The 19,897-nt window shown below is 35.9% G+C and overlaps 3 protein-coding genes and 1 long non-coding RNA gene across 9 annotated transcripts; 2 read left to right on the plus strand and 2 right to left on the minus strand.

Moving 5' to 3' along the window:
• The first annotated feature begins 265 nt into the window (after positions 1–265).
• Positions 266–6,368, plus strand: LOC110885038 (AMP deaminase). Of its 2 annotated transcripts, none has more exons than XR_004870337.1 (19): positions 266–729; positions 1,593–1,786; positions 1,875–2,058; positions 2,154–2,332; positions 2,410–2,461; positions 2,539–2,666; positions 2,768–3,015; positions 3,112–3,254; positions 3,335–3,396; positions 3,499–3,612; positions 3,707–3,847; positions 3,945–4,097; positions 4,567–4,620; positions 4,710–4,820; positions 4,906–5,079; positions 5,155–5,235; positions 5,739–5,837; positions 5,908–6,032; positions 6,113–6,368. XR_004870337.1 is itself a non-coding variant. In XM_022132736.2 (19 exons), the coding sequence occupies exons 1-18, from the start codon at positions 402–404 to the stop codon at positions 5,974–5,976; spliced, it is 2,514 nt and encodes an 837-aa protein (XP_021988428.1). In that variant the 5' UTR covers positions 266–401; the 3' UTR covers positions 5,977–6,015; positions 6,113–6,368. The 2 variants fall into 2 exon arrangements, 1 of the variants encoding a protein (XP_021988428.1); XM_022132736.2 differs by having other exon boundaries at positions 5,908–6,015.
• A 508-nt stretch (positions 6,369–6,876) lies between these two features.
• On the minus strand, positions 6,877–9,911 carry LOC110885037. Of its 3 annotated transcripts, none has more exons than XM_022132734.2 (5): positions 9,782–9,911; positions 9,562–9,670; positions 7,550–7,611; positions 7,202–7,260; positions 6,877–7,129 (listed from the first exon to the last, which is right to left on the minus strand). In XM_022132734.2, the coding sequence occupies exons 2-5, from the start codon at positions 9,636–9,638 to the stop codon at positions 7,115–7,117; spliced, it is 213 nt and encodes a 70-aa protein (XP_021988426.1). In that variant the 5' UTR covers positions 9,639–9,670; positions 9,782–9,911; the 3' UTR covers positions 6,877–7,114. The 3 variants fall into 3 exon arrangements, with proteins under 3 accessions (XP_021988426.1, XP_021988427.1, XP_035834885.1); XM_022132735.2 differs by having other exon boundaries at positions 9,562–9,664; positions 9,782–9,896; XM_035978992.1 differs by having other exon boundaries at positions 9,562–9,694; positions 9,782–9,891.
• A 1,607-nt stretch (positions 9,912–11,518) lies between these two features.
• LOC110885036 (anaphase-promoting complex subunit 11-like) lies at positions 11,519–14,430 on the minus strand. 3 transcript variants are annotated; one of them, XR_004870338.1, is made up of 4 exons: positions 14,185–14,430; positions 13,814–13,845; positions 12,672–12,790; positions 11,519–11,809 (listed from the first exon to the last, which is right to left on the minus strand). XR_004870338.1 is itself a non-coding variant. In XM_022132733.2 (3 exons), exons 1-3 carry the CDS (start codon positions 12,892–12,894, stop codon positions 11,694–11,696), a joined length of 264 nt encoding a protein of 87 aa, XP_021988425.1. In that variant the 5' UTR covers positions 12,895–13,012; the 3' UTR covers positions 11,519–11,693. The 3 variants fall into 3 exon arrangements, 1 of the variants encoding a protein (XP_021988425.1); XR_004870339.1 differs by lacking the exon at positions 13,814–13,845 and having other exon boundaries at positions 14,185–14,419; XM_022132733.2 differs by lacking the exons at positions 13,814–13,845; positions 14,185–14,430 and adding an exon at positions 12,866–13,012.
• A 1,425-nt stretch (positions 14,431–15,855) lies between these two features.
• LOC110881754 lies at positions 15,856–16,810 on the plus strand. The gene is made up of 2 exons (XR_002559882.2): positions 15,856–15,988; positions 16,499–16,810. It is a non-coding gene; the product is annotated as an uncharacterized LOC110881754 (long non-coding RNA).
• Positions 16,811–19,897: the final 3,087 nt, after the last annotated feature.

The following is a 19,897-nucleotide window of genomic DNA, read 5'->3' on the forward strand; positions in this document are numbered from 1 at the left end:
GTTATAAAAAGGAAAATAATACCATTGTGGAAAAGGCACGTGGTAAATTATTAGAGAGAGGGCCACCACTCCACCATTCTATAAAGTTCAAAAAGGAGGGACCCATTTTATCAATATAAGCATAATCCATTAATCCTATTCCACTATAATAAACACTATAAGGTAATCCGTAGTCGTAAAGTCTCTTTGTCATGTTATGCGACACGTGCCATGCTACGTCATATAGGCTTTATAGGGTATTATGCCATTTGAGGCCGTGGTGATAAAGCCGTAGTATAAATACACACAACATATCATATCTAATCCTACAAGTAGGGTTTTAACTTTAAGTTTTCATTTCCCCCAAATCTATATCTATACACGTATATACATACATACATACTGACGCTTGTGAGTGAATAATGGACGCGTATGCGTTGCATCTAGCTATGGCGGCACTAGTCGGAGCCTCCTTTGTGGCAGTTTCGGCTTACTATATGCACCGGAAAACCCTAAATCAGCTGCTGGAGTTTGCAAAATCTGTTGAGAGAGACAGAGAAGATGTAGAGGATGAGCATTACAAGAAGCAGGAGAAGCCGTCGCAGCGGCGGATCCACGGTGGCCGGAGAAATGTTGTTTACCGCCGGGCGTCCGCTTCGTTGCCTGACGTCACCTCCATCTCTCGTGCTCATGATGATGATGATGCTATTATTCCTGCTGGGTTGCATAGACTCCATACGCTTCCTGAAGGTTACAGGATTTATGTTTCTTGTTGCAAGATTTTTAACTTTTTGTTTTAGTTAATTACCTGCTTTTTACATGATGGCTTTGTGTTGTTAAAGATTATATATGCTTTTTGTACTTTTAAGTTAAAGTTTAGGTCTTTATGTCTCTTTTAAGTCCTCCCCTGCTCTGCTCCTCTTGTCTTTACAGTTGTTTAATTAACTACCTTAAGTAGGGTTGCAAACGAACAAAACAAACAAGAACATGACCTTATTCATGTTCATTTGTTAAGAAATACATTTGTTCACGAACTGTTCATGAATACTTACCGAACGAGATTTTATGTTTGTGTTCATTTGGTAAGGAAATGAATGTGTTCATGTTTGTCAATTTAAAATAACGAACGTTGATGAACACAAACTAATGTTCATGAACACAAATGGAAACAAACAAACACAAACAAGCGATCATGACAGAATATATAATACACCGACACTTATTAAATATTTTATTTGTCGGAATTTTGAAGTATTTAAACAAAATATAACTAAAAACAGTAATGAACTATCGAACACGTACACGAACATAAATAAACGAATGTGGCCTTTGTTTATGTTCGTTCATTTAACTAAACGAATGAAATTTCTTGTTCATGTTTTGTTTGTTTAATAAATGAACAAACACAAACGAACTTCCCGCCGATCGGTTCACGAACTGTTCACTGAACGTTTGATTCGTTTGCAGCCCTAACCTTAAGTATGGTGTTTGTTATTTGTTTTCTTCTTTTTGTTGTAGAGTTGCATTTTATGATGCTTAATCGGTTGAATTATCATAGGTTATTTTATTGTAAGGTTAATATTTTTGATGCATGATTGCTCTAATTATGATAGGGAAATCTACTAGCCATACTGGTTTGGCAAAAAGAGCTTCACTCATACTAAGACCAACTTCTCCAAAATCTCCGGTTGCAAGTGCAAGTGCTTTCGAAAGTGTTGAAGGATCAGATGAAGACGTTGATGTTGATGTCAATGACAATGACAATGTTAATTTAGATGCCACATATCTTAACACAAACGGGAATGCGGTAAACTTTTATGCCACTATGAGACACATATCATATCCTGTTTGGCAAACTTACAACTAAATACATATATTTGGACATAACTGAGCAGGGCCCAGAGGGCGCAAGTGTTAATGCAAATGGCGAACAATTGCCCATAGCTGCAGCCGCTTTGATCCGGTCACATAGCGTATCTGGTGATCTACATGGTGTACAACCGTATCCTGTCGCTGCTGATATTCTTCGAAAGGAGCCAGAGCAGGAAACGTTTGTACGGCTTAGAATCTCTCCATATGGTACTCATATCTCTTTTCTAGCTCATCCGTGTGTAATAATAATTTCTTTTATAAACAACTTTACCTGAACATCGTACAATTTTGATTATTTGTAGACACACCGTCACCTGATGAAGCAGAGGTTTACAGGACTATACAAGATTGCCTTGAAATGAGGAACAGTTATGTGTTTAGAGAAAGCATTGCACCATGGGAAAAAGAAATCATATCGGACCCTAGTACCCCTAAACGCAATCCAAATCCTTTTTCTTATGTTCCCGAACCAAAATCTGATGTGAGTTTTCAACCACTTTTTTCTTTTCACTAAATCAATATAAGCTATGTTGACACAACATTTTAATCATGCTACAGCATTACTTTGAAATGGAAGATGGTGTCGTTCACGTTTACGCAAATAAAGATTGTAAGATCCCATAATTCAGTAATTCCTGATGGTATTGTTTTTGTTTATATATATTTTTTTATTTTTAACTTTTGCAGCAAAAGAGAAGCTTTTTCCCGTTGTGGACGCAACAACCTTTTTTACTGACCTACATCACCTCCTTAAAGTGATAGCTGCTGGGAATACACGAACAGTATGTCATCACCGGCTCGGTCTTCTAGAACAGGTTTGTTTACTTTTGACTTCTTTTTGTGTTTGTTATGTTTTGCAATTGTTTTGGGTTATGTATTTAACTATTTATCTGACTTTGACTTTTTTTATGTCAAGAAATTCAACCTTCATTTAATGCTAAACGCGGATAAAGAGTTTTTAGCTCAGAAAAGTGCACCACACCGCGACTTCTATAATGTTCGGAAAGTCGATACCCATGTTCATCATTCTGCATGCATGAATCAAAAGCATTTGTTACGGTTCATAAAGTCTAAGTTGAGGAAAGAACCTGATGAGGTTGTAATATTTAGGGATGGGACGTACCTGACTTTAAGAGAAGTTTTTGAGAGCTTGGATTTAACTAGGTAATAAAATAATCATTTGTTACATCACGCTGGATTAAAAATTGTTTTTTATATCATGATAACTTAGCCTAATGGTATTCACGTTTCTGGATGCAGTTATGACCTCAATGTTGATCTGTTAGATGTGCATGCAGACAAGAGCACCTTTCATCGTTTCGACAAATTTAATCTCAAGTATAATCCCTGTGGTCAGAGTAGGCTTCGGGAGATTTTCTTGAAGCAAGATAATTTAATCCAGGGTAAGAAAGTTATTACTGCAATCTCTGAAACGGAATTTTAGAAATCCTATATGAATAATATTGAATACCATTTTTGTCAGGTCGCTTCCTTGCTGAGTTGACCAAACAAGTATTCACGGATCTTGACGCAAGTAAATATCAAGTAAGTTTTGAATTTTGAACTTGTATCATACTATCATATTTATTATCATAATTATGTTTGATGGCAATTTTTTTCCGATTTAAAAAATGTTGTATTCTATAGATGGCTGAATACAGAATATCAATATACGGGAGAAAGCAAAGTGAATGGGACAATTTGGCAAGTTGGATTGTGAATAACGAACTCTACAGTGATAATGTTGTCTGGCTGATTCAGGTTAAATTTTTTTTCTTATCATAAGGCATAAAGGTTAAACATCACTATCCTCACTTCAGTTCCGAGTTCCGAATCTTGTTTTTTTTTTGTGCAGCTGCCTCGACTTTACAATATATACAAGGAAATGGGTATTGTGACATCATTTCAGACCATTCTCGACAATATATTCCTTCCTCTTTTCGAGGTTACAGTTGACCCAGGATCACATCCGCAGTTGCATGTTTTCTTGAAACAGGTTTGCCTGCTTGACTCATAATATTTATGTGCTGTATAATGTGTATATATATAGAGGCACTTTTTTCGTACAAACTTAGTTTTATTTGAAACTGCAGGTTGTGGGTTTGGATTTAGTAGATGATGAAAGCAAGCCTGAAAGACGCCCTACAAAGCACATGCCAACACCTGCACAATGGACCAATATATTCAACCCTGCGTTTTCATATTACGTTTACTATTGCTACGCTAACCTCTATACCCTAAACAAGGCAAGTATGCTTATGCAGTATCATAATAATTGTTAATAGCGCTCATAGCGAGCAATATAGCGAATAGCGTAGCGAAGCGCTCATTCATCGCTATCTGATTTTGGCGTCCCATAGCGAGTAAATAGCAGGATTTTAGGTTTTCTGTTTTTAATATTAATAGCGATAATACAATAGCGGGATTTTAGGTTTTTTTTTTTTTTTTTTTTTGGTTAAATAGAAACACCGTATTTGGATATAATTTACATATAAAATATTTTTAATTTTTTTTCCTAGTGTCTCGCTAGACATAAAATAGCGCCTGCTATTTCATCGCTATCGCTACGTAGTGTATAGGTTGTTTGTCGCTATCGTCCACTATATGCTATTAACAACTATGTGTAGCATGCACAATCTTGTAAAAATCCATTTTTTAATTCAAATACATTCCGACAAGAAAGATATATGAATCTTGAGTTTGTTGATGTTATAGCTTCGTGAATCAAAAGGCATGACTACAATCAGATTCCGCCCTCATTGTGGTGAGGTATGTATTGCCGTTCGCCGACCCTTCAGCTCTCTTTTATTTTTAACTTTTGGAATTATTGATTGTTGAGTTGAGTTGTTTTTTCTCAGGCTGGTGACATCGACCATCTTGCTGCTGCGTTTCTTACAACGCATAACATCGCACACGGGATTAATCTGAGAAAGTCTCCTGTACTTCAATACCTGTACTACCTTGCGCAGGTAATACAAACGAGACTTTGACCCGTTTTGGTATGTTGACTTGAAATTAGAAGTATATCTGATGACCTGTTACCTTTGTAATCAGATTGGTCTTGCAATGTCTCCTTTGAGCAACAACTCGTTATTTCTAGATTATCATCGGAACCCCTTTCCGATGTTTTTCCTCAGAGGCCTTAATGTTTCTTTATCTACTGATGACCCGTTACAAATCCACCTAACAAAGGAACCATTAGTGGAGGAGTACAGTATTGCTGCTTCTGTAAGCACCGGGCTTCGTATTTTTCCATTTTGAGTTTTAACGAGGTGCGGGTTTACTAACGTTTTACTTTCACAGGTGTGGAAGTTGAGTGCTTGTGATCTCTGTGAGATTGCGCGTAACTCAGTTTACCAATCAGGTTTCTCACATGTTTTGAAGGTAATAAAAGCTTCACTATAAATCTCATTTTTTATGGATTAGTTTCAAATATACCCTTAGGTAGCTTTGGTATGCAGGGATGAAAGGTGGAATAGAATGGACCCATTGTGAGAGAATGAAAAAAAGAGTGCTTGGTTACAAAAATAGTTAAAAAAATCAAATATACCCAATTTTTAAAAACAATCTAATACCCAATTTTCATATATGCTCCATCTTTTAAATCATATTCTTATATAACACATTTAAAGCTTAAATTTATTTCTACCCATTTTTCCCCCATAAACAATAGTAACCATATATAATATTTAAGCTGAATAAATTAAGCTAGAAATAAGTAAATATAATATTTGAAGTTAAAGGTCTTAAATGAGATTTCAAAGTTTGTAGGGGTATATATGAAATTGCCTCCTTTTTTTGTTGAAGATAGAAATCCGCTATTATTTTTTATGGTTATGTATGTTAGATATATTGTTGTAATTGGTAACTGAGTTTCTTCTTTTCAGTCGCATTGGATCGGTTCGGAGTACTATAAGAGAGGACCAGATGGAAATGATATTCACAGGACAAACGTGCCGCATATCCGGCTTGAATTCCGTGACATGGTATGTTTCGTAACGAAACATAGTATTTTCTGTTATTTTGTTATCTAATATTTAAAGATCATATATACAGATCTGGAGAGAGGAGATGCAACAGGTTTATCTAGGGAGAGCCGAATTGCCTGAATACATCGAGACTTAGCTTCTTTCATGTCATTCCACCATTTGTCGGTTTCCGGAGGTAACTAACTTTCGATTGTAACTTTTTTAGATTTGAATCACAATCAATCTTTTATTATTGATTGGAAGACTTTAACACATATTATATGTCTTTGCAGTTAGTTCCGTTGGCCAACTTTTGGTGAATTCCTGAAGCTCAAGAGCTAATGTGAGAGTTCAGTGAAAGCTTTAGGTCAATCCATCTAAGTGTATATAAGAGGACCTGAGATGTATTCTATATCACAAGATGATGATGATCTTTTTAAGGCTTTTGGACCTTTGGTGGTGTCTTAATGAATAACCAGAACAATTATTGTAAGATATGTTTAATAAGCATTTTTATCAGTCCATTTAAACATGAAGATGTTGAGATTCTCTTTACCATTCTCGACTTTCTTTACTACGGGTATGTTTGGCAAAAGTAGCTGGTGGCTGGTAACTGTAAGCTGGTGGCTGGAAGCTGTAGCTTTTTAGATATATTTAGTGTTTGGTAAAGTAGCTGGAGCTTTTAATAAAATGTATAAAATGACCAAAATGGACATAACTAAAAATTTAGAAAGTTGGTGCATTAAAAAGTTTCCTATTTTTAGAGGTTAAAATAGTCATTTTTCCCTAAAAGCTTGTAGCTCCTTCTAAACGCTACTGGTAGTAGCGTTCAACCAAAAGCTTCAAGCTCCTAACCTAAAAGCTTAAAGCTCCTTCAACCAAACAAGACTTTTTATTGAGTAGGAGCTTTTTCTTAAAAGCTTAAAGCTAGAAGCTCATAAAAGCTCCATGCCAAACATACCCTACATCATGTTTGTGATGATAAGTTTAATGGCACATATAGCATTATTACATGTGACAAGCAATTGCTTGAATGTATGACATCGCTAACAAAAAATACAAAATATGCTAAAAAAATCTCCATATAAAGTTTATTATATCATGCCATCAAACACATTGATGCATAAAATCTTAAACAAAAAAAGCATTCACAAAGTCGTATATCATTTGAACTTGCAAGCACTGATGATACAGCTGGCTGCAACAGTTTCACCTCACACTACAGTCTATAAACAAGAACAAAGTGACACATTTTGGTCTTGTAACCTGGATGCTGACATGTGTGGATTTGTTCATCAATGGTTCTTGGACTGCATTTAAAAAGATTTGAAAAGATTTCAATGCTTGTTAATCTATTCAAAAAAGAGAGCAAAAAAATGTACCTCAATGTTCCGAGACATTTCCTTCACCTGCTCAGCAATTTCTTGCCTCTTCTTTGCAGCTGCAGAACCCAAATCCGGAACAACATTAAGATCCATGGGTCAACTTAGTGGACAGAAGCGGGTTGAGGGGGTTAAACATATTCTGAATGAACTTATCACTTCTTATAGTGCATGTTGGGTTGACCCGCAAACATTATCACTCATCTAAAATAATTTAAATCTTTGGATAAAACACAGTTTAGACCCATCACCTTTTAGTTATTTTTCTTTGAACAAAACCCAAATCAACTTATTCATAAGTAAGGGGCTTAAAATTACAACCAGTAAATCTATTGTGCTTTTGTTTACCTAGGCTCGCCATTTCTTCCATTGACTTTGAAGTCCTCACAGCAAATCGTTGGAACGCCCGGCTAAAAAATTGGATTCCATGAAAAAAAAAAAAACATCAGCGTCACGTAAGAAGCAGCGTAAAGAAAGAAATAAGCGTAACAACAACATTGTGTTCTAGCACTATGAAGTAACAACTAACAACCAAATGTATACTATGATTGTTTAAAAGAACCTGCAAATGAAAACAGAGGTTTTGAAACATTCTGCACAATATTATGCAATTACTGGATAACACAAGCAACTAAGCAAGCCCCTCAAACATTCACCATAATATGTTCAAACTGATTTCCTGCTAGATTATTGTGCATTCCTAGACAGCAAGAGGAAGCAACCAAACATTCAAATTCATACACCAAAAGAAAAAAAAAATATAATAACATGATCAAAACCCATGCATCGCCCTGCTTGTGGTATGCGCACATAATGTATATATGTGTGGGCGCTCGGGGGGCAAAAGCGAAAGTGCACTAATTTTAACGTTATTTTACTAATTTCGTGAAAATAACATTAAAAGAGGGGGATGGTTAATCATGCAACATGTGGTGGCGTACTGGCGTTGATAGCCGAAAGACAAGGGAGTACATGCACTAATCGGCCTTTGTCTTAATTGCCGAGTGTTATGTGCCTTATGTCCAAGGCTTGATGCAAAACTACTACGGGGGTCTCACTGGAAGCAGCCTCTCTATTCCTACGGAGTAGAGGTAAGGCTGTCTATATCTTACCCTACTCAGACCCTACCTTAGCTTTGGTATTGGTGGGATTTACTGAGCATGATGATGATGATAATGATGATCAAAACCTTGCAGTTAATATCGGTGATATCAGTCCCCAAGTAAAATATCGGACAGAATATCGGTACGGATATTATCGGCGATATTGACCAATATAACTGATATATCACCGATATTTGACCGATATATCACCAATATATCACTGAATTATAAGTGTTAAATTGCTATATATGTATGTATATATATATATATATATATATATATATATATATATATATATATAGGGTAAGGTTCATGCGAGAACCACCTTTATTGCGAGAACCGCGAGAACCAATGTGAACACAAGCTAAAATAGCTAAAAAAACCCTAAAAAAAACCTAACCCCCACCCCCCCCACCCCCCAAAAACCTAAACCCCCCCACCCCCCCCCCCAAAAAAAAACCTAACCCCCCCCCCCCAAGCTAAATGCTAAAAACTAAAACCCTCAACCCCCCCCCCACCCCCCCCCCCCCAAAGCTAAAATGCTAAAAACTAAACCCCCCAAAAAACTTAAAAAATCTAAAAAAATCAAAAAAAATCTAAATTTTTTTTTTTATTTTTTTACTATTTTTTATGTTCAAATCGCTACTTTTAGTAGCCAAAAAAAAAAATTTTTTTTTTTTTAAATTTAAAAAAAAAAGAATTTTTTTTTTTTTGGATACTAAAAGTAGCGATTTTTATATAAAAAATAGTAAAAAAATAAAAAAAATAATTTTTGGGTGTTTTTTAGATTTTTTTAGGTATTACTGTTTGTGTTCACACTGGTTCTCGCGGTTCTCGCAATAAAGGGTGGTTCCTAACGGATCTTTGTCCTATATATATATATATATATATATATATATATATATATATATATATATATATATCAATTCTACATTGTATTATGATTACCAATATCTCACCGAGATAACCTATATCTCAAATACCGGTCCTTGACCTATATACGATATTTTACCGCATAGATCAAACCCCAATAACTCAGCTAAACAGTCAAAGCTTCTTTGTGACATAACCAAAAATACACTTGTTACATGAAATCTGTAGTATAATAAAGTTGTGGAAGGGGGCAAAGCATAGTGAAAAGTTTGGAAACGTTGAAGCTTCCAAATATATGATAAAGTATCTGAGTTATATAATAATAATAATAATGAACATAAATAAATAAATAGCATGTAAATCATAATTGAAGGAAGCAACCACCTGTTGGCGAGACTATCGACGAGGAGCTCATTAACAAGGTAAGACATAACACGTTGCACAAAATTTCCTCCCGCCATGAATGATCTTCTTCTTCTTCTTCTTCCTGTTCCTGTATAAACAAATCAAATGAAACCTAATTCTTTATTGATTGAGGTATAATAATAGAATTTGTGGTCGCAATCTTCGAATTAACGCAAAGATTAAGGTTGATTAGATGCACCTGATGGATTATTTGTGCCCTAGTTTCTCGAAACGTCGAGAGAGGGAACCAAAAGAGAAAGAAGACTTGTATTCCGCCTGCCTGGTTAGTTAGTTATTTTATCACTCGGTGCGGTTTGCTTGGGCCTCCTTTGGCCCATTATTAATCAAGTCATGGGTTGTTTGGTTAAGGGCTGAATCACTAAAAACTCTGAATCATTAAGGGGCTGTTTGGCAACATCTGAATAGTTAAGTGCTGAATCAGTAAGATGTCTGAACCATTAAGTGCTGAACCAGCAACAGGTCTGAACCATTAAGAGCATGTATAATGCTTAACCGTTCAGAGGTAAATGTCTGACCAATTCTGATTAGAGATCTTAACCATTTAGAATCAGTATAATGCTTAATCATTCAGAGGCAAATGTATGAACCATTCAAACATTTGCTCACGAAACAAACAGTCTAAACCATGGTTGCAAAAGTCGCTAGGCGCTCCCTAGTCGGTCGACCGGGGAGTTGAGAGTACTCGGCCTAGGCGGATAGTACACGGGGAGTACTCGGACATGCCAAATTATAAAGAAATTAGTTTTCGGAAATTAAATATGTTTTAAATAACATAAATTTACTAATACTACAACAAAATACATGAAATTGATATTCATTCTTTAATATGATAGGAATAGAAATTGTGTTTTATTTTATTTTAAGTCAAAATCGGCCCAAGTTGACCTATTAGATCCGATTTTCGCCGGTAATGCCTGCATTTGATCGATTCCGTGTAATTAGTCGGAGTTGAAGAAAGTCGTCTCGGCAGGCTACCTTGTAGCGACTACTCGGAGAGTATTCGGCCTTGGAGACCTTGTTTTACAACCATTCTGAACCATTAAGTGCTGAACCGGTAAGAGATCTAAACTATTAAGAGTCTCGTTAAGAGGTAAACAAACAGCCCCTTAATTTGATAAAAATACAAATTAAATAACCAATCATCTTTACGAATTTAAAACTAAACCAAATTACTTATATCCTTATTAGTAATTCAATCTTTTACTAATATTACCTTACGAGATAGAGTAAATTATAAAAATCTCGTCCTTTATTTTGACAATAGATTGCAAAGTATGTCATTTGTTTTTAAAAAGTACAAAAAAAGTGCTCGATGTTTGCAAACCACTACACGTTATGTCCTTTAACCCTAGCTCAATTAGTGGTTTGCAAACATCGAGTACGTTTTTTTGTACTTTTTAAAGACAAATGACACACTTTGCAATCTAGTGTCAAACTGTCAACATAAATGACGATTTTTGTAATTTACTCTTAGAGATATCCTTCAACCACCCCTTGAGAACAAACCGAATCACCCTTATACTTTCCACATTAACTATTCGTGTCTTTCATGTTAGTATTGCACCAAGTATTACACTTAAAAGACTTCACACACTCATGTATTAATTGACAACCAAGGACGTTATTGTGAGTGCTTATGCATGTTTATTGTCATTTGACAGTTAACAAATATTAATGAACTCATGAAAACTCAAAAGGGGTATCGTGATTGTTTATTTGTTGCTTTGACAGTTGGACTGGTGCTTAGGGATAAAGAAATTCAAGCAAACTCGGTGCTAGCCTTACTGGAATTCACAAATCACGAAGAAAGAAGAGAGATATATCTCACTTGGTGCACAATTCATGAAAAATGAAAATATTTGCTTGCTTGCATGTGTTGTTGTTTTGGTCTATTAGCCTCAAAATATCCTTAGGATCAATGTTAAAATCAACTCAAATACATTACGCTGCGCTTAATGTCAATCCGTTATACAAAGGTAATTCATATCCAAATGAACACTACCCTTAACAAACAAATCACAATGTTTGTTGGTTTACATGAAAAATGATTTATCATACAACGATATGGTAATTTCAGAAGAAGCTCAAGTTCATTCTTTAAATTGCCATTCCCTGCGACACAAGGGACAATGTGCCTGAGGAGTCTGTGAATGCACCCATTTCAGAATGCAGTGAAGATGGAAAGCGTGATTGCAAGCACCCCATACTGCATCAATCAAGTAAATCAAATTAGTTAAACCGTTAAATATAAATACTTGAACACAAAAGCTAACGACATACTTATGAATGGGTCGACTTGGGTTTTGTTTGATGTTTAAAACAAAATATAAAACGAAACAGGAAAATGAGTAAAAAAAACCTTCTATAAAAATGCCTTTATTCCCCATATATTTTTAGCTGCACTTAAATTACACATCACCGCCCGTTTTGCTACCTCATATTGGGTCAAAGGCTTCTTGGTAGCATGAAACCCACTTCTAAGTTCTACACTTCTACATCTCCACACATTGCTATAAACTTAATTATAACTACTTACTGCATAGCTATTTTGTTGTTCTAATCGAATGGTACATACCATATTTTAGCTAATAAATTCAGTGAATAATTGTATGTTTTTTTTTCTGATGTACAAAATATAGAAGCATAATAGATATTATATTATATAAGTTTGGTTACTTTATTTCAAGCGCTACTTGTTTAGGAAAATTCCAAAGATTTTGAGGAAAAACAAAAGTTTCAAGTCAACCAAAACCATCTTGACCTTTAGGTGACGTCCTCAAAGCTTGTTTTGGGTGACGTTTAGGTTTCGTAGCTCGGGGGCATGCCCCCTTCAAGTTTGTAACACCTTTTTCATTTATAAAATTTGCCGGGCGAAAGCTAATATACCAAAAAAAAACCCCCATCTTGACCTATACCAAAAATGACATGTTTTGGTAAGTTACCCAACCCGCTCATTACGACACCTTTCGGTTCTCATTAAGAAGCATGTGATTTATATATCAAACATTTTAAAAAGAAAAGTTAGAAAAATAAAAACATCGAATGGTGAAGTGAAAAGAGAGACTTACTTGGTGGGCAATCATCACCAGGGAGTTTACAAGCATCACAACAACCATCAAAAGCCCTCTTACATATCGCACATGTTTCATCATCGACACCCCATGTCCATGAAGCTACTGCATGCCATCTATACATAACAAACAACAATTTGAGTTCCTACCCATAACAACATATAATCTGGAATGAATGGCAAGAAACATACTCTATTTTGTAGGTCCACCCGAATTTCATAGGCAATTGGTTAAGAAAGAGCAGAAGCAACAGCAAGAAATAAATTTATCCATCATTTTTAGAAGGAAAAATTACAAGTTTTATCCTTTATCTTTATACCACTTTTCAGGCGGTGTCCTTTTTAACGAATGTTGACAGGCGGTGTCCTTTACTAGGTATTGTGTTGCAAGTTTAGTCCTTTACACCCAACCCAGTTAAAAAACCCTGTTAATTGTTGGGTGTAAAGGACTAAACTTGCAACAAAATACCTAGTAAAGGACACCGCTTGTCAACAATTAACAGGGTTTTTTAATTGGGTTGAGTGTAAAGGACTGAACTTGCAACAAAATACCTAGTAAAGGACACCGCCTATCAACATTCATTAAAAAGGACACCGCCTGAAAAGTGGTATAAAGATAAAGAACAAAACTTGTAATTTTTCCTTTTTAGAATTGTCCAAGCACCCCTACACTTGGTTTTAAAAAGCGCGAGCGCTCCGAGGCGTTTAGGTCACGTACGCCAAGTGTTTCTTTTATGTACAACTAGAAGCTGCATCTCTCTCGTCTCTTTAACATATTAGCCTGTTTATAAAGTAAAGCATTCATAATTTTGGTTGCTTTTACACATCAGCCTCCTAAGTCCTACACACCCTGAATTTGACCAAGGCCCTGAGGCGTTTCCTGATAGCTTTACATGCCTCGCGCCTTAAACCTGAGGCACGCTTTTTAAAACCAAGCTCCTACACAAACTGTTCTTTAAACAATATGCATTTATGTCAATTTATCGGAAGAAGTGATTAAATTTGGTGTGGAACCATGGTTCATCCGTAGGACAAGCCACCGCAACAAAACAAAAGATCCCCGAGAATAATTAATTAAATCTGGTGGAAAACATATAATCATGTCACATAACATACTTAACAATACAAAGGTAAGGATACGCAAAAGGTTAACCTTCATGTCTCCTCAACAACTGCCAAAAAAATACAAATTTCTTCTTACATCAGCCATTCATTTGTGGTTTAAAAGATTGATAATAATTTCAATTTCATGTTATGGATTGGGTCGTGTAGAGGAATTATCTAAATTTTGTGATTAATGTAGTAAGTTAAATTGTTATATAAACACATTGATTTTCTCTATTCTGTATGTATTGAAATGTGTTACAGCATCATCTGTCAACTGTTAATAACAATATCTCAAGTTAAATAACATTTGTTATGAGAAAGTGAATGGTAAAACAGCTGATAATTTGTGAAATGAAACAGAAACTAGACAAATCACAAGATAAAATTAGCGATAGATAACTTACAACAAGTAGCTACTGTGAAGAATCGAGCAAATCAGCACAACGCTATTAGGGTTTTACACTTGACTTCACCAAAGTCAAAATTAAATTTTGAATTTCAAATTTATACAAGGGTTGGGCCCAATTGGGCTAAACCATGTTGATGATTTCAACAGGACGACTTGCACTAGTGTTTCTGAATGAAACAGTTTAACAATTTCTGATTTTTTTTTATGATTTTGGTCATTTTGTTTTTCACTACATCAACACGTTATGACCTGATTTAACAATTTCTGATCATTTTAATGATTTTGGCCATTTGTTTTTCACTAAACCCACACGTTACGTTATGACCTCAACTTATTTTGATCTTGTTTTGACCTAGAACTATTTTTGATAAGAATCCAATTTAAGTCAAACTACATTTTGATTCGAACCTGTTTTAAGCTAAACCAAATTAGACATACTATAGTCAACTAAAACTAAATTTTGATTAGAACTTGTTTTGACCTAAACCAAATTAGACATATTAAAAATAAGCCTGAATGAAATTGTAATCAGACCCACCAGTTTTGCCATACCTAGCAAATTTAGGTTTCTGCTTTTTTTTTTTTTTTTGACAGGTGAACTTCACAACAAACAGTTAATTCACACCCACAAGACACAAGCCCGTCACCACTCATTACCAGGACTATGTTGTCTTAACCGAGCCCATGCCTGGTCGAGAGGGGCGTTACTCTGTCCTCGAGAAAATTTCCAGCCTCCTGCCACATGTCAGGAGTTGCACCCTCCACAAGAGCCGACCCTCAGGAGTAAATGCACTGTAGTAGAAAACTCGGGTGGGATCAAGAGTCGAACCTGAGTCCTTCCCCATCATTTCCAATGGATCAACCAGCTGGGCTGGAATCATTTGCTACGCGTGCGGGAGGCTCGGTTCATTACAGTATTGACGCTTGATAACTTTAGGGTTTGTTTGGTATGGGGTGTGGAATGGACGAGGGAATAGGATGAATGAGCTAATGGAATGGACGAGGGAATAGGATGAATGAGCTAATGGAATGGACGAGGGAATGCAATGGATCATTACCATTTGTTTCGTTACCATCGGGAATGGAATAAATTATTATTGTGTATTGTTTGGTAGGCAAAAAAAGACGAAGGAATAAACTCGATGATAAGTGGTGATGGTGGTGGTTGGTGGCGGTGGAGGCGATGGCGGGTGGCGGCAACTGGTGAGTGGTGACGACGGCGAGCATCGGTGGTGGTTGGTGGCTGCGGTGGGTGGTGGTAGTGGTGGGTGGTGGCGGCGACGACGAGTGGTGGTGGTGGTGACAGCGGCGGTAGTGGTTGGTCGTGACAGAGGCGGCGGGGCTGGGTGGGTGGCGATGGCGGTGCTGGCCTTCGGGGTGGGTGGCGACGGCGGTGCTGGCCTTCGGGGTGGTGACGGTCTATAACACCTCGAAAATATAAATTTTTATATTAAAAATTTTAAGTAGGAAATAAACGAAATAAACTAACTAGGAATAAATAACCTAGTTAGTTACAAGTCTAGTAGTAACAAAGAAATTTGGTTAAAACATCTAAAATAAAAACTTGAGAATAGTAGAGGGGCCAAAAGTGAAAAAATCGAAAATGGTTTTATTAAATAAAAATTAATAACCAAAAACACACACTTGGTGTGTGTCTAGTCGAAGAAAAACACAAGGGGGCGACCAAAGCTTCTTCATGAACCCTAACTCTCACAAATTCATCAAATTGATAAGGCAAATCAGTTCCAAATCGAAATCCAAACTCAGAATAGTAATCACCTTCGTTAAAGGATCATAAGGTATGCCTAATTTTGTTATTTAGTTTCATCTTGAGTTCTAGATGAACATGAGAAAACGAAAATTAAGCTTGCATGACCAATGTTTGAATGAAATTAGGAATGAATTTATGTCTAGAAGTAAACCCTAGTCATTAGCTTGTGGAATTGATCCTCATAATTATTGAATTCATGATCACCCATCTAAGTGTAAAATGGGTTTTGTGGAATGATAAGGAACACTAGGAATCTGATTGTAAAACGAGTGTGATTGAATTACTTGAAGTGAATCTAGATGTTATTAGGCATACTAGATATAATGAACTTGCAAAAATTGTTTGAATTTGGCTAATTAGTTAGTCATGAGCTTGATAATGAATTCTATAGAACAATTCCTACAAGGTGTTTGTTAAAACGCCTAAAAGAAAACTAAATGTTGAAAATCAGACCAAAAACGCATATTTGATTACTATGGCAAATTATGCGTTATGTATTATAAAAAGAGTTCTAAACGTTTGTGGTTGAACTCTACAGACAAGGAAACCAAGACGTCAAGTGGACAAGCTGGTACGCGTTTGAAAGGAAAACTTTGAAAATACGTAACCTTGATTTCGTTACGTTATGCTTGATTTTGAATGTAGTTACTTGAATTAGTGTTGTGAGAAAATGTAATATTTTGTAGAAGTGACGAAGTTCACTAAATAGTTAAAACGGGTCAAAAGATTGGTTAAGGCATGTTTGGTTGTCATTGAAATGGTGGATACCATTTGACAACCAAACGGGTCAAACAAAGGTTGATTTGGTAGTATAGAAGTGACTTGAACGTCACTCGATGATTGTGGATCATGAGAGCGTAAAACCATGGAATGGTAATGATACACCGAAGTTCACAAACCCGGGGAATGGGTAAGTATGTCTAGACAGGGGCGGAGCATAGTGGGTTCCCGGGGGTGCACTCGCCCACCCCAATGTTTCAGTTAGAAGTGTATAAGTTCCGATTTTTCATCTGAAATTTTTAAAATTATATAGGATCGCCCCCGATTATTTTTCCTAAATTGTATATCATAAATATTTATAAACTTTGTATATAAATGATTGGTAGTGTGGTAAATATACACTTTGTTTTATTTGGAACTATTATTATTTGACCCAACTTGAATCGAATAGCCAACTCGACCCGACCCGAAACACAACGATAGAAAAAACAATTTTTGGGTTCCATCATTTTACGCCCCCTCGAAACTTTTAGTCAAGCTCCGCCACGGTGTCTAGAATTCATAGATTATAAGTAGTGATAAGTATACTACAAAACTAAACGGGTCGAATAAATAAAAAGGGGACTATAGGCTTTCAGTCCATAAACCGAACTTTTAACAATATAAAAATGATAGACGTGTTTGTATTTAAATTACGGACGCGTAGGAAAAAGAATCACGTAAAACGGACTTGCGAAACAAAAGTTATGGCAATTTTAAGTTAGATTTTGATTAAAATTGGAGCTGGGCAACTGCAGCTCAAAAAGCTGGAAACCTTCTGTGAAAAAGAGGTCGTCGCGCCCCGGGAAGGAGATCCTTAGGTCTGTCGCGCCCCGCCACGGCTTGTGTGGCGGCCCGCGAAGGCTGAGACTAAATCTGTCGCGGGCCGCGACAGACTGCAGAGTTGGAATTTTGTTTAGGAAAAATTACAGGTTTTGTCCTTTATCTTTATACCACTTTTCAGGCGGTGTCCTTTTTAACGAATGTTGACAGGCGGTGTCCTTTACTAGGTATTTTGTTGCAAGTTTAGTCCTTTACACCCAACCCAGTTAAAAAACCCTGTTAATTGTTAGGTGTAAAGGACTAAACTTGCAACAGAATACCTAGGTAAATGACTAAACTTGCAACAAAATACCTAGTAAAGGACACCGCCTGTCAACAATTTACAGGGTTTTTTAACTGGGTTGGGTGTAAAGGACTAAACTTGCAACAAAATACCTAGTAAAGGACACCGCCTGTCAACATTCGTTAAAAAGGACACTGCCTGAAAAAGTGGTATGAAGATAAAGGACAAAACTTGTAATTTTTCCTTTTGTTTATTTTGTTCATTTTTGCAATTTGGACTTGTTTAAACTGATTATTTGTTCATCAAAACTAACTTTATTGTTGGTTTTGATATTAGGTGATGTAAGGGTATTCCGGATGGCGATCAAGCATATGTCAAGAACCGAACGCACAACTTTTGAAGCTTCCACGAATGATGTTGCTTTTGTTTAAGTCGTTTGTTTTTAAAAGCATGTAATCACTTAAATGTTTAAAACTAGTATGGTGATGTAACTTGAACAACTTAGTTATGTATGAACGATAACACTACAAAGTTTCGAATTGTCGTATTTTATATATAAAAATGCGTATTTTGTATAAAATTGTGATACATGAGACGGGTCTTACACGGTGGTGGGTGGTGGCGGTGGGCAATGGCGGAGCCACACTTTGAACATCAGTGTCGTCCGACACCATTGAATTTTGTGTAGCAAATACAACGTATAATAGGAAAAATTCGAGCGACGCCATTGTTTTTTTACGAGCGACAACATTGTCTTTTTACAAACGACACCATTGTTTTCTTTTCTTCTAAAAGAATTACATAATAAACAAATTTATATTTCAAAAATTAAGCTCAGTGACTTGAATTTAATTAGTATACTTTAAATTATTAAAGGTCAATGCTTAATTTTTATTTTTTCTAATCCAGTAAGCATTATAGCACGAAGTCTAATACCTAACACGGCGTTTGATGATAATTTGAATGATGCGTGCACTTGTTTGTTATATTGAAAAAGAGTTTTTTTTTCAAGTTGCCATTGAAAACATTATGAATCATTTTTAAAACATGAAAATGCGTACAAAGCAACTATTAAATGCATTTTTATATATTTCAAATGACTTTGTAATTTTATTATATGTTTTTATTCAATGACATTGTATTTTTACTGTGGTATTTGCTTTTATTATGTGATTTGACCCGACTAGATCCGAACCAATCCAAAAAATTTGACTCCGGGTTACTATAAACCGGGGTATCCATAAAAAAAGACACCATAAGAAAAAATTTCTGACTCCGCCACTGGCGGTGGGCATTGGTGGTGGTGGCGGGTGGTAGCGACGTGAGTTATGGTGTTGTTAATGAAGGGTGCAAGAAAGGATGGAATGAAAAAAAAAACATGGGGGGATGATGGAATGATTTTGAGGGAATGGAAAGCATTATGTAATGGGTTATTCCATTCCATTCCAATCAAACACTCTTTTCTTCATTCCATCGTAATAGTCCATTCCATTCTGCCTCTTATTTCTGCATACCAAACACTACCTTATAGACTGTGTAAAGTCCACGAGGTGTGAATGGAAATTCATTAAATGACAAAAGAGTAAAGAGCATATAGCGTAAATGAAAATTTGTTAAATGATAAATGAGTAAGTGTAGATGGTGCATATGTAAGAACCACAAACCGCACTAAAAAGACAAAAAAAAAAAAAAAACCACTATACATGAAGTTCATCTTCTTCTTTTTAGTATAACTAACAAAATGCCCGCGCAATGCGGCGAGAGCGAAACATCGCATTGGGATTCTTGTTTTTCTGTAGTTTTCTTATTCATATAATATTTATTGTAGTATCATTGTGATAGATATACATCAAAAGCGAACTAATCGGGTAATCCATTTCATTCTGTTGTGCATGGTTCGGCCACTTCGGTTATTATCCTCAACCGAAGCCGAAACCAAAGTCATCGGTTAGTTATTTTATTAACCGGTCGGTTTTCGGTTCATCACTTTGGCTTGTTCGGTTGGATTGACTTGTTTCGTTCAATTTCAGTTAATAGCAAAATCAAACTTTGGCTAAAACTTTTGCTTATAAATCTATGAAATTGAGGTATAAATACATGAAATGAAAGTAT

Source organism: Helianthus annuus, chromosome 10 (assembly GCF_002127325.2).
Source record: "Helianthus annuus cultivar XRQ/B chromosome 10, HanXRQr2.0-SUNRISE, whole genome shotgun sequence".
NCBI classification, from domain to species: domain Eukaryota; kingdom Viridiplantae; phylum Streptophyta; class Magnoliopsida; order Asterales; family Asteraceae; genus Helianthus; species Helianthus annuus.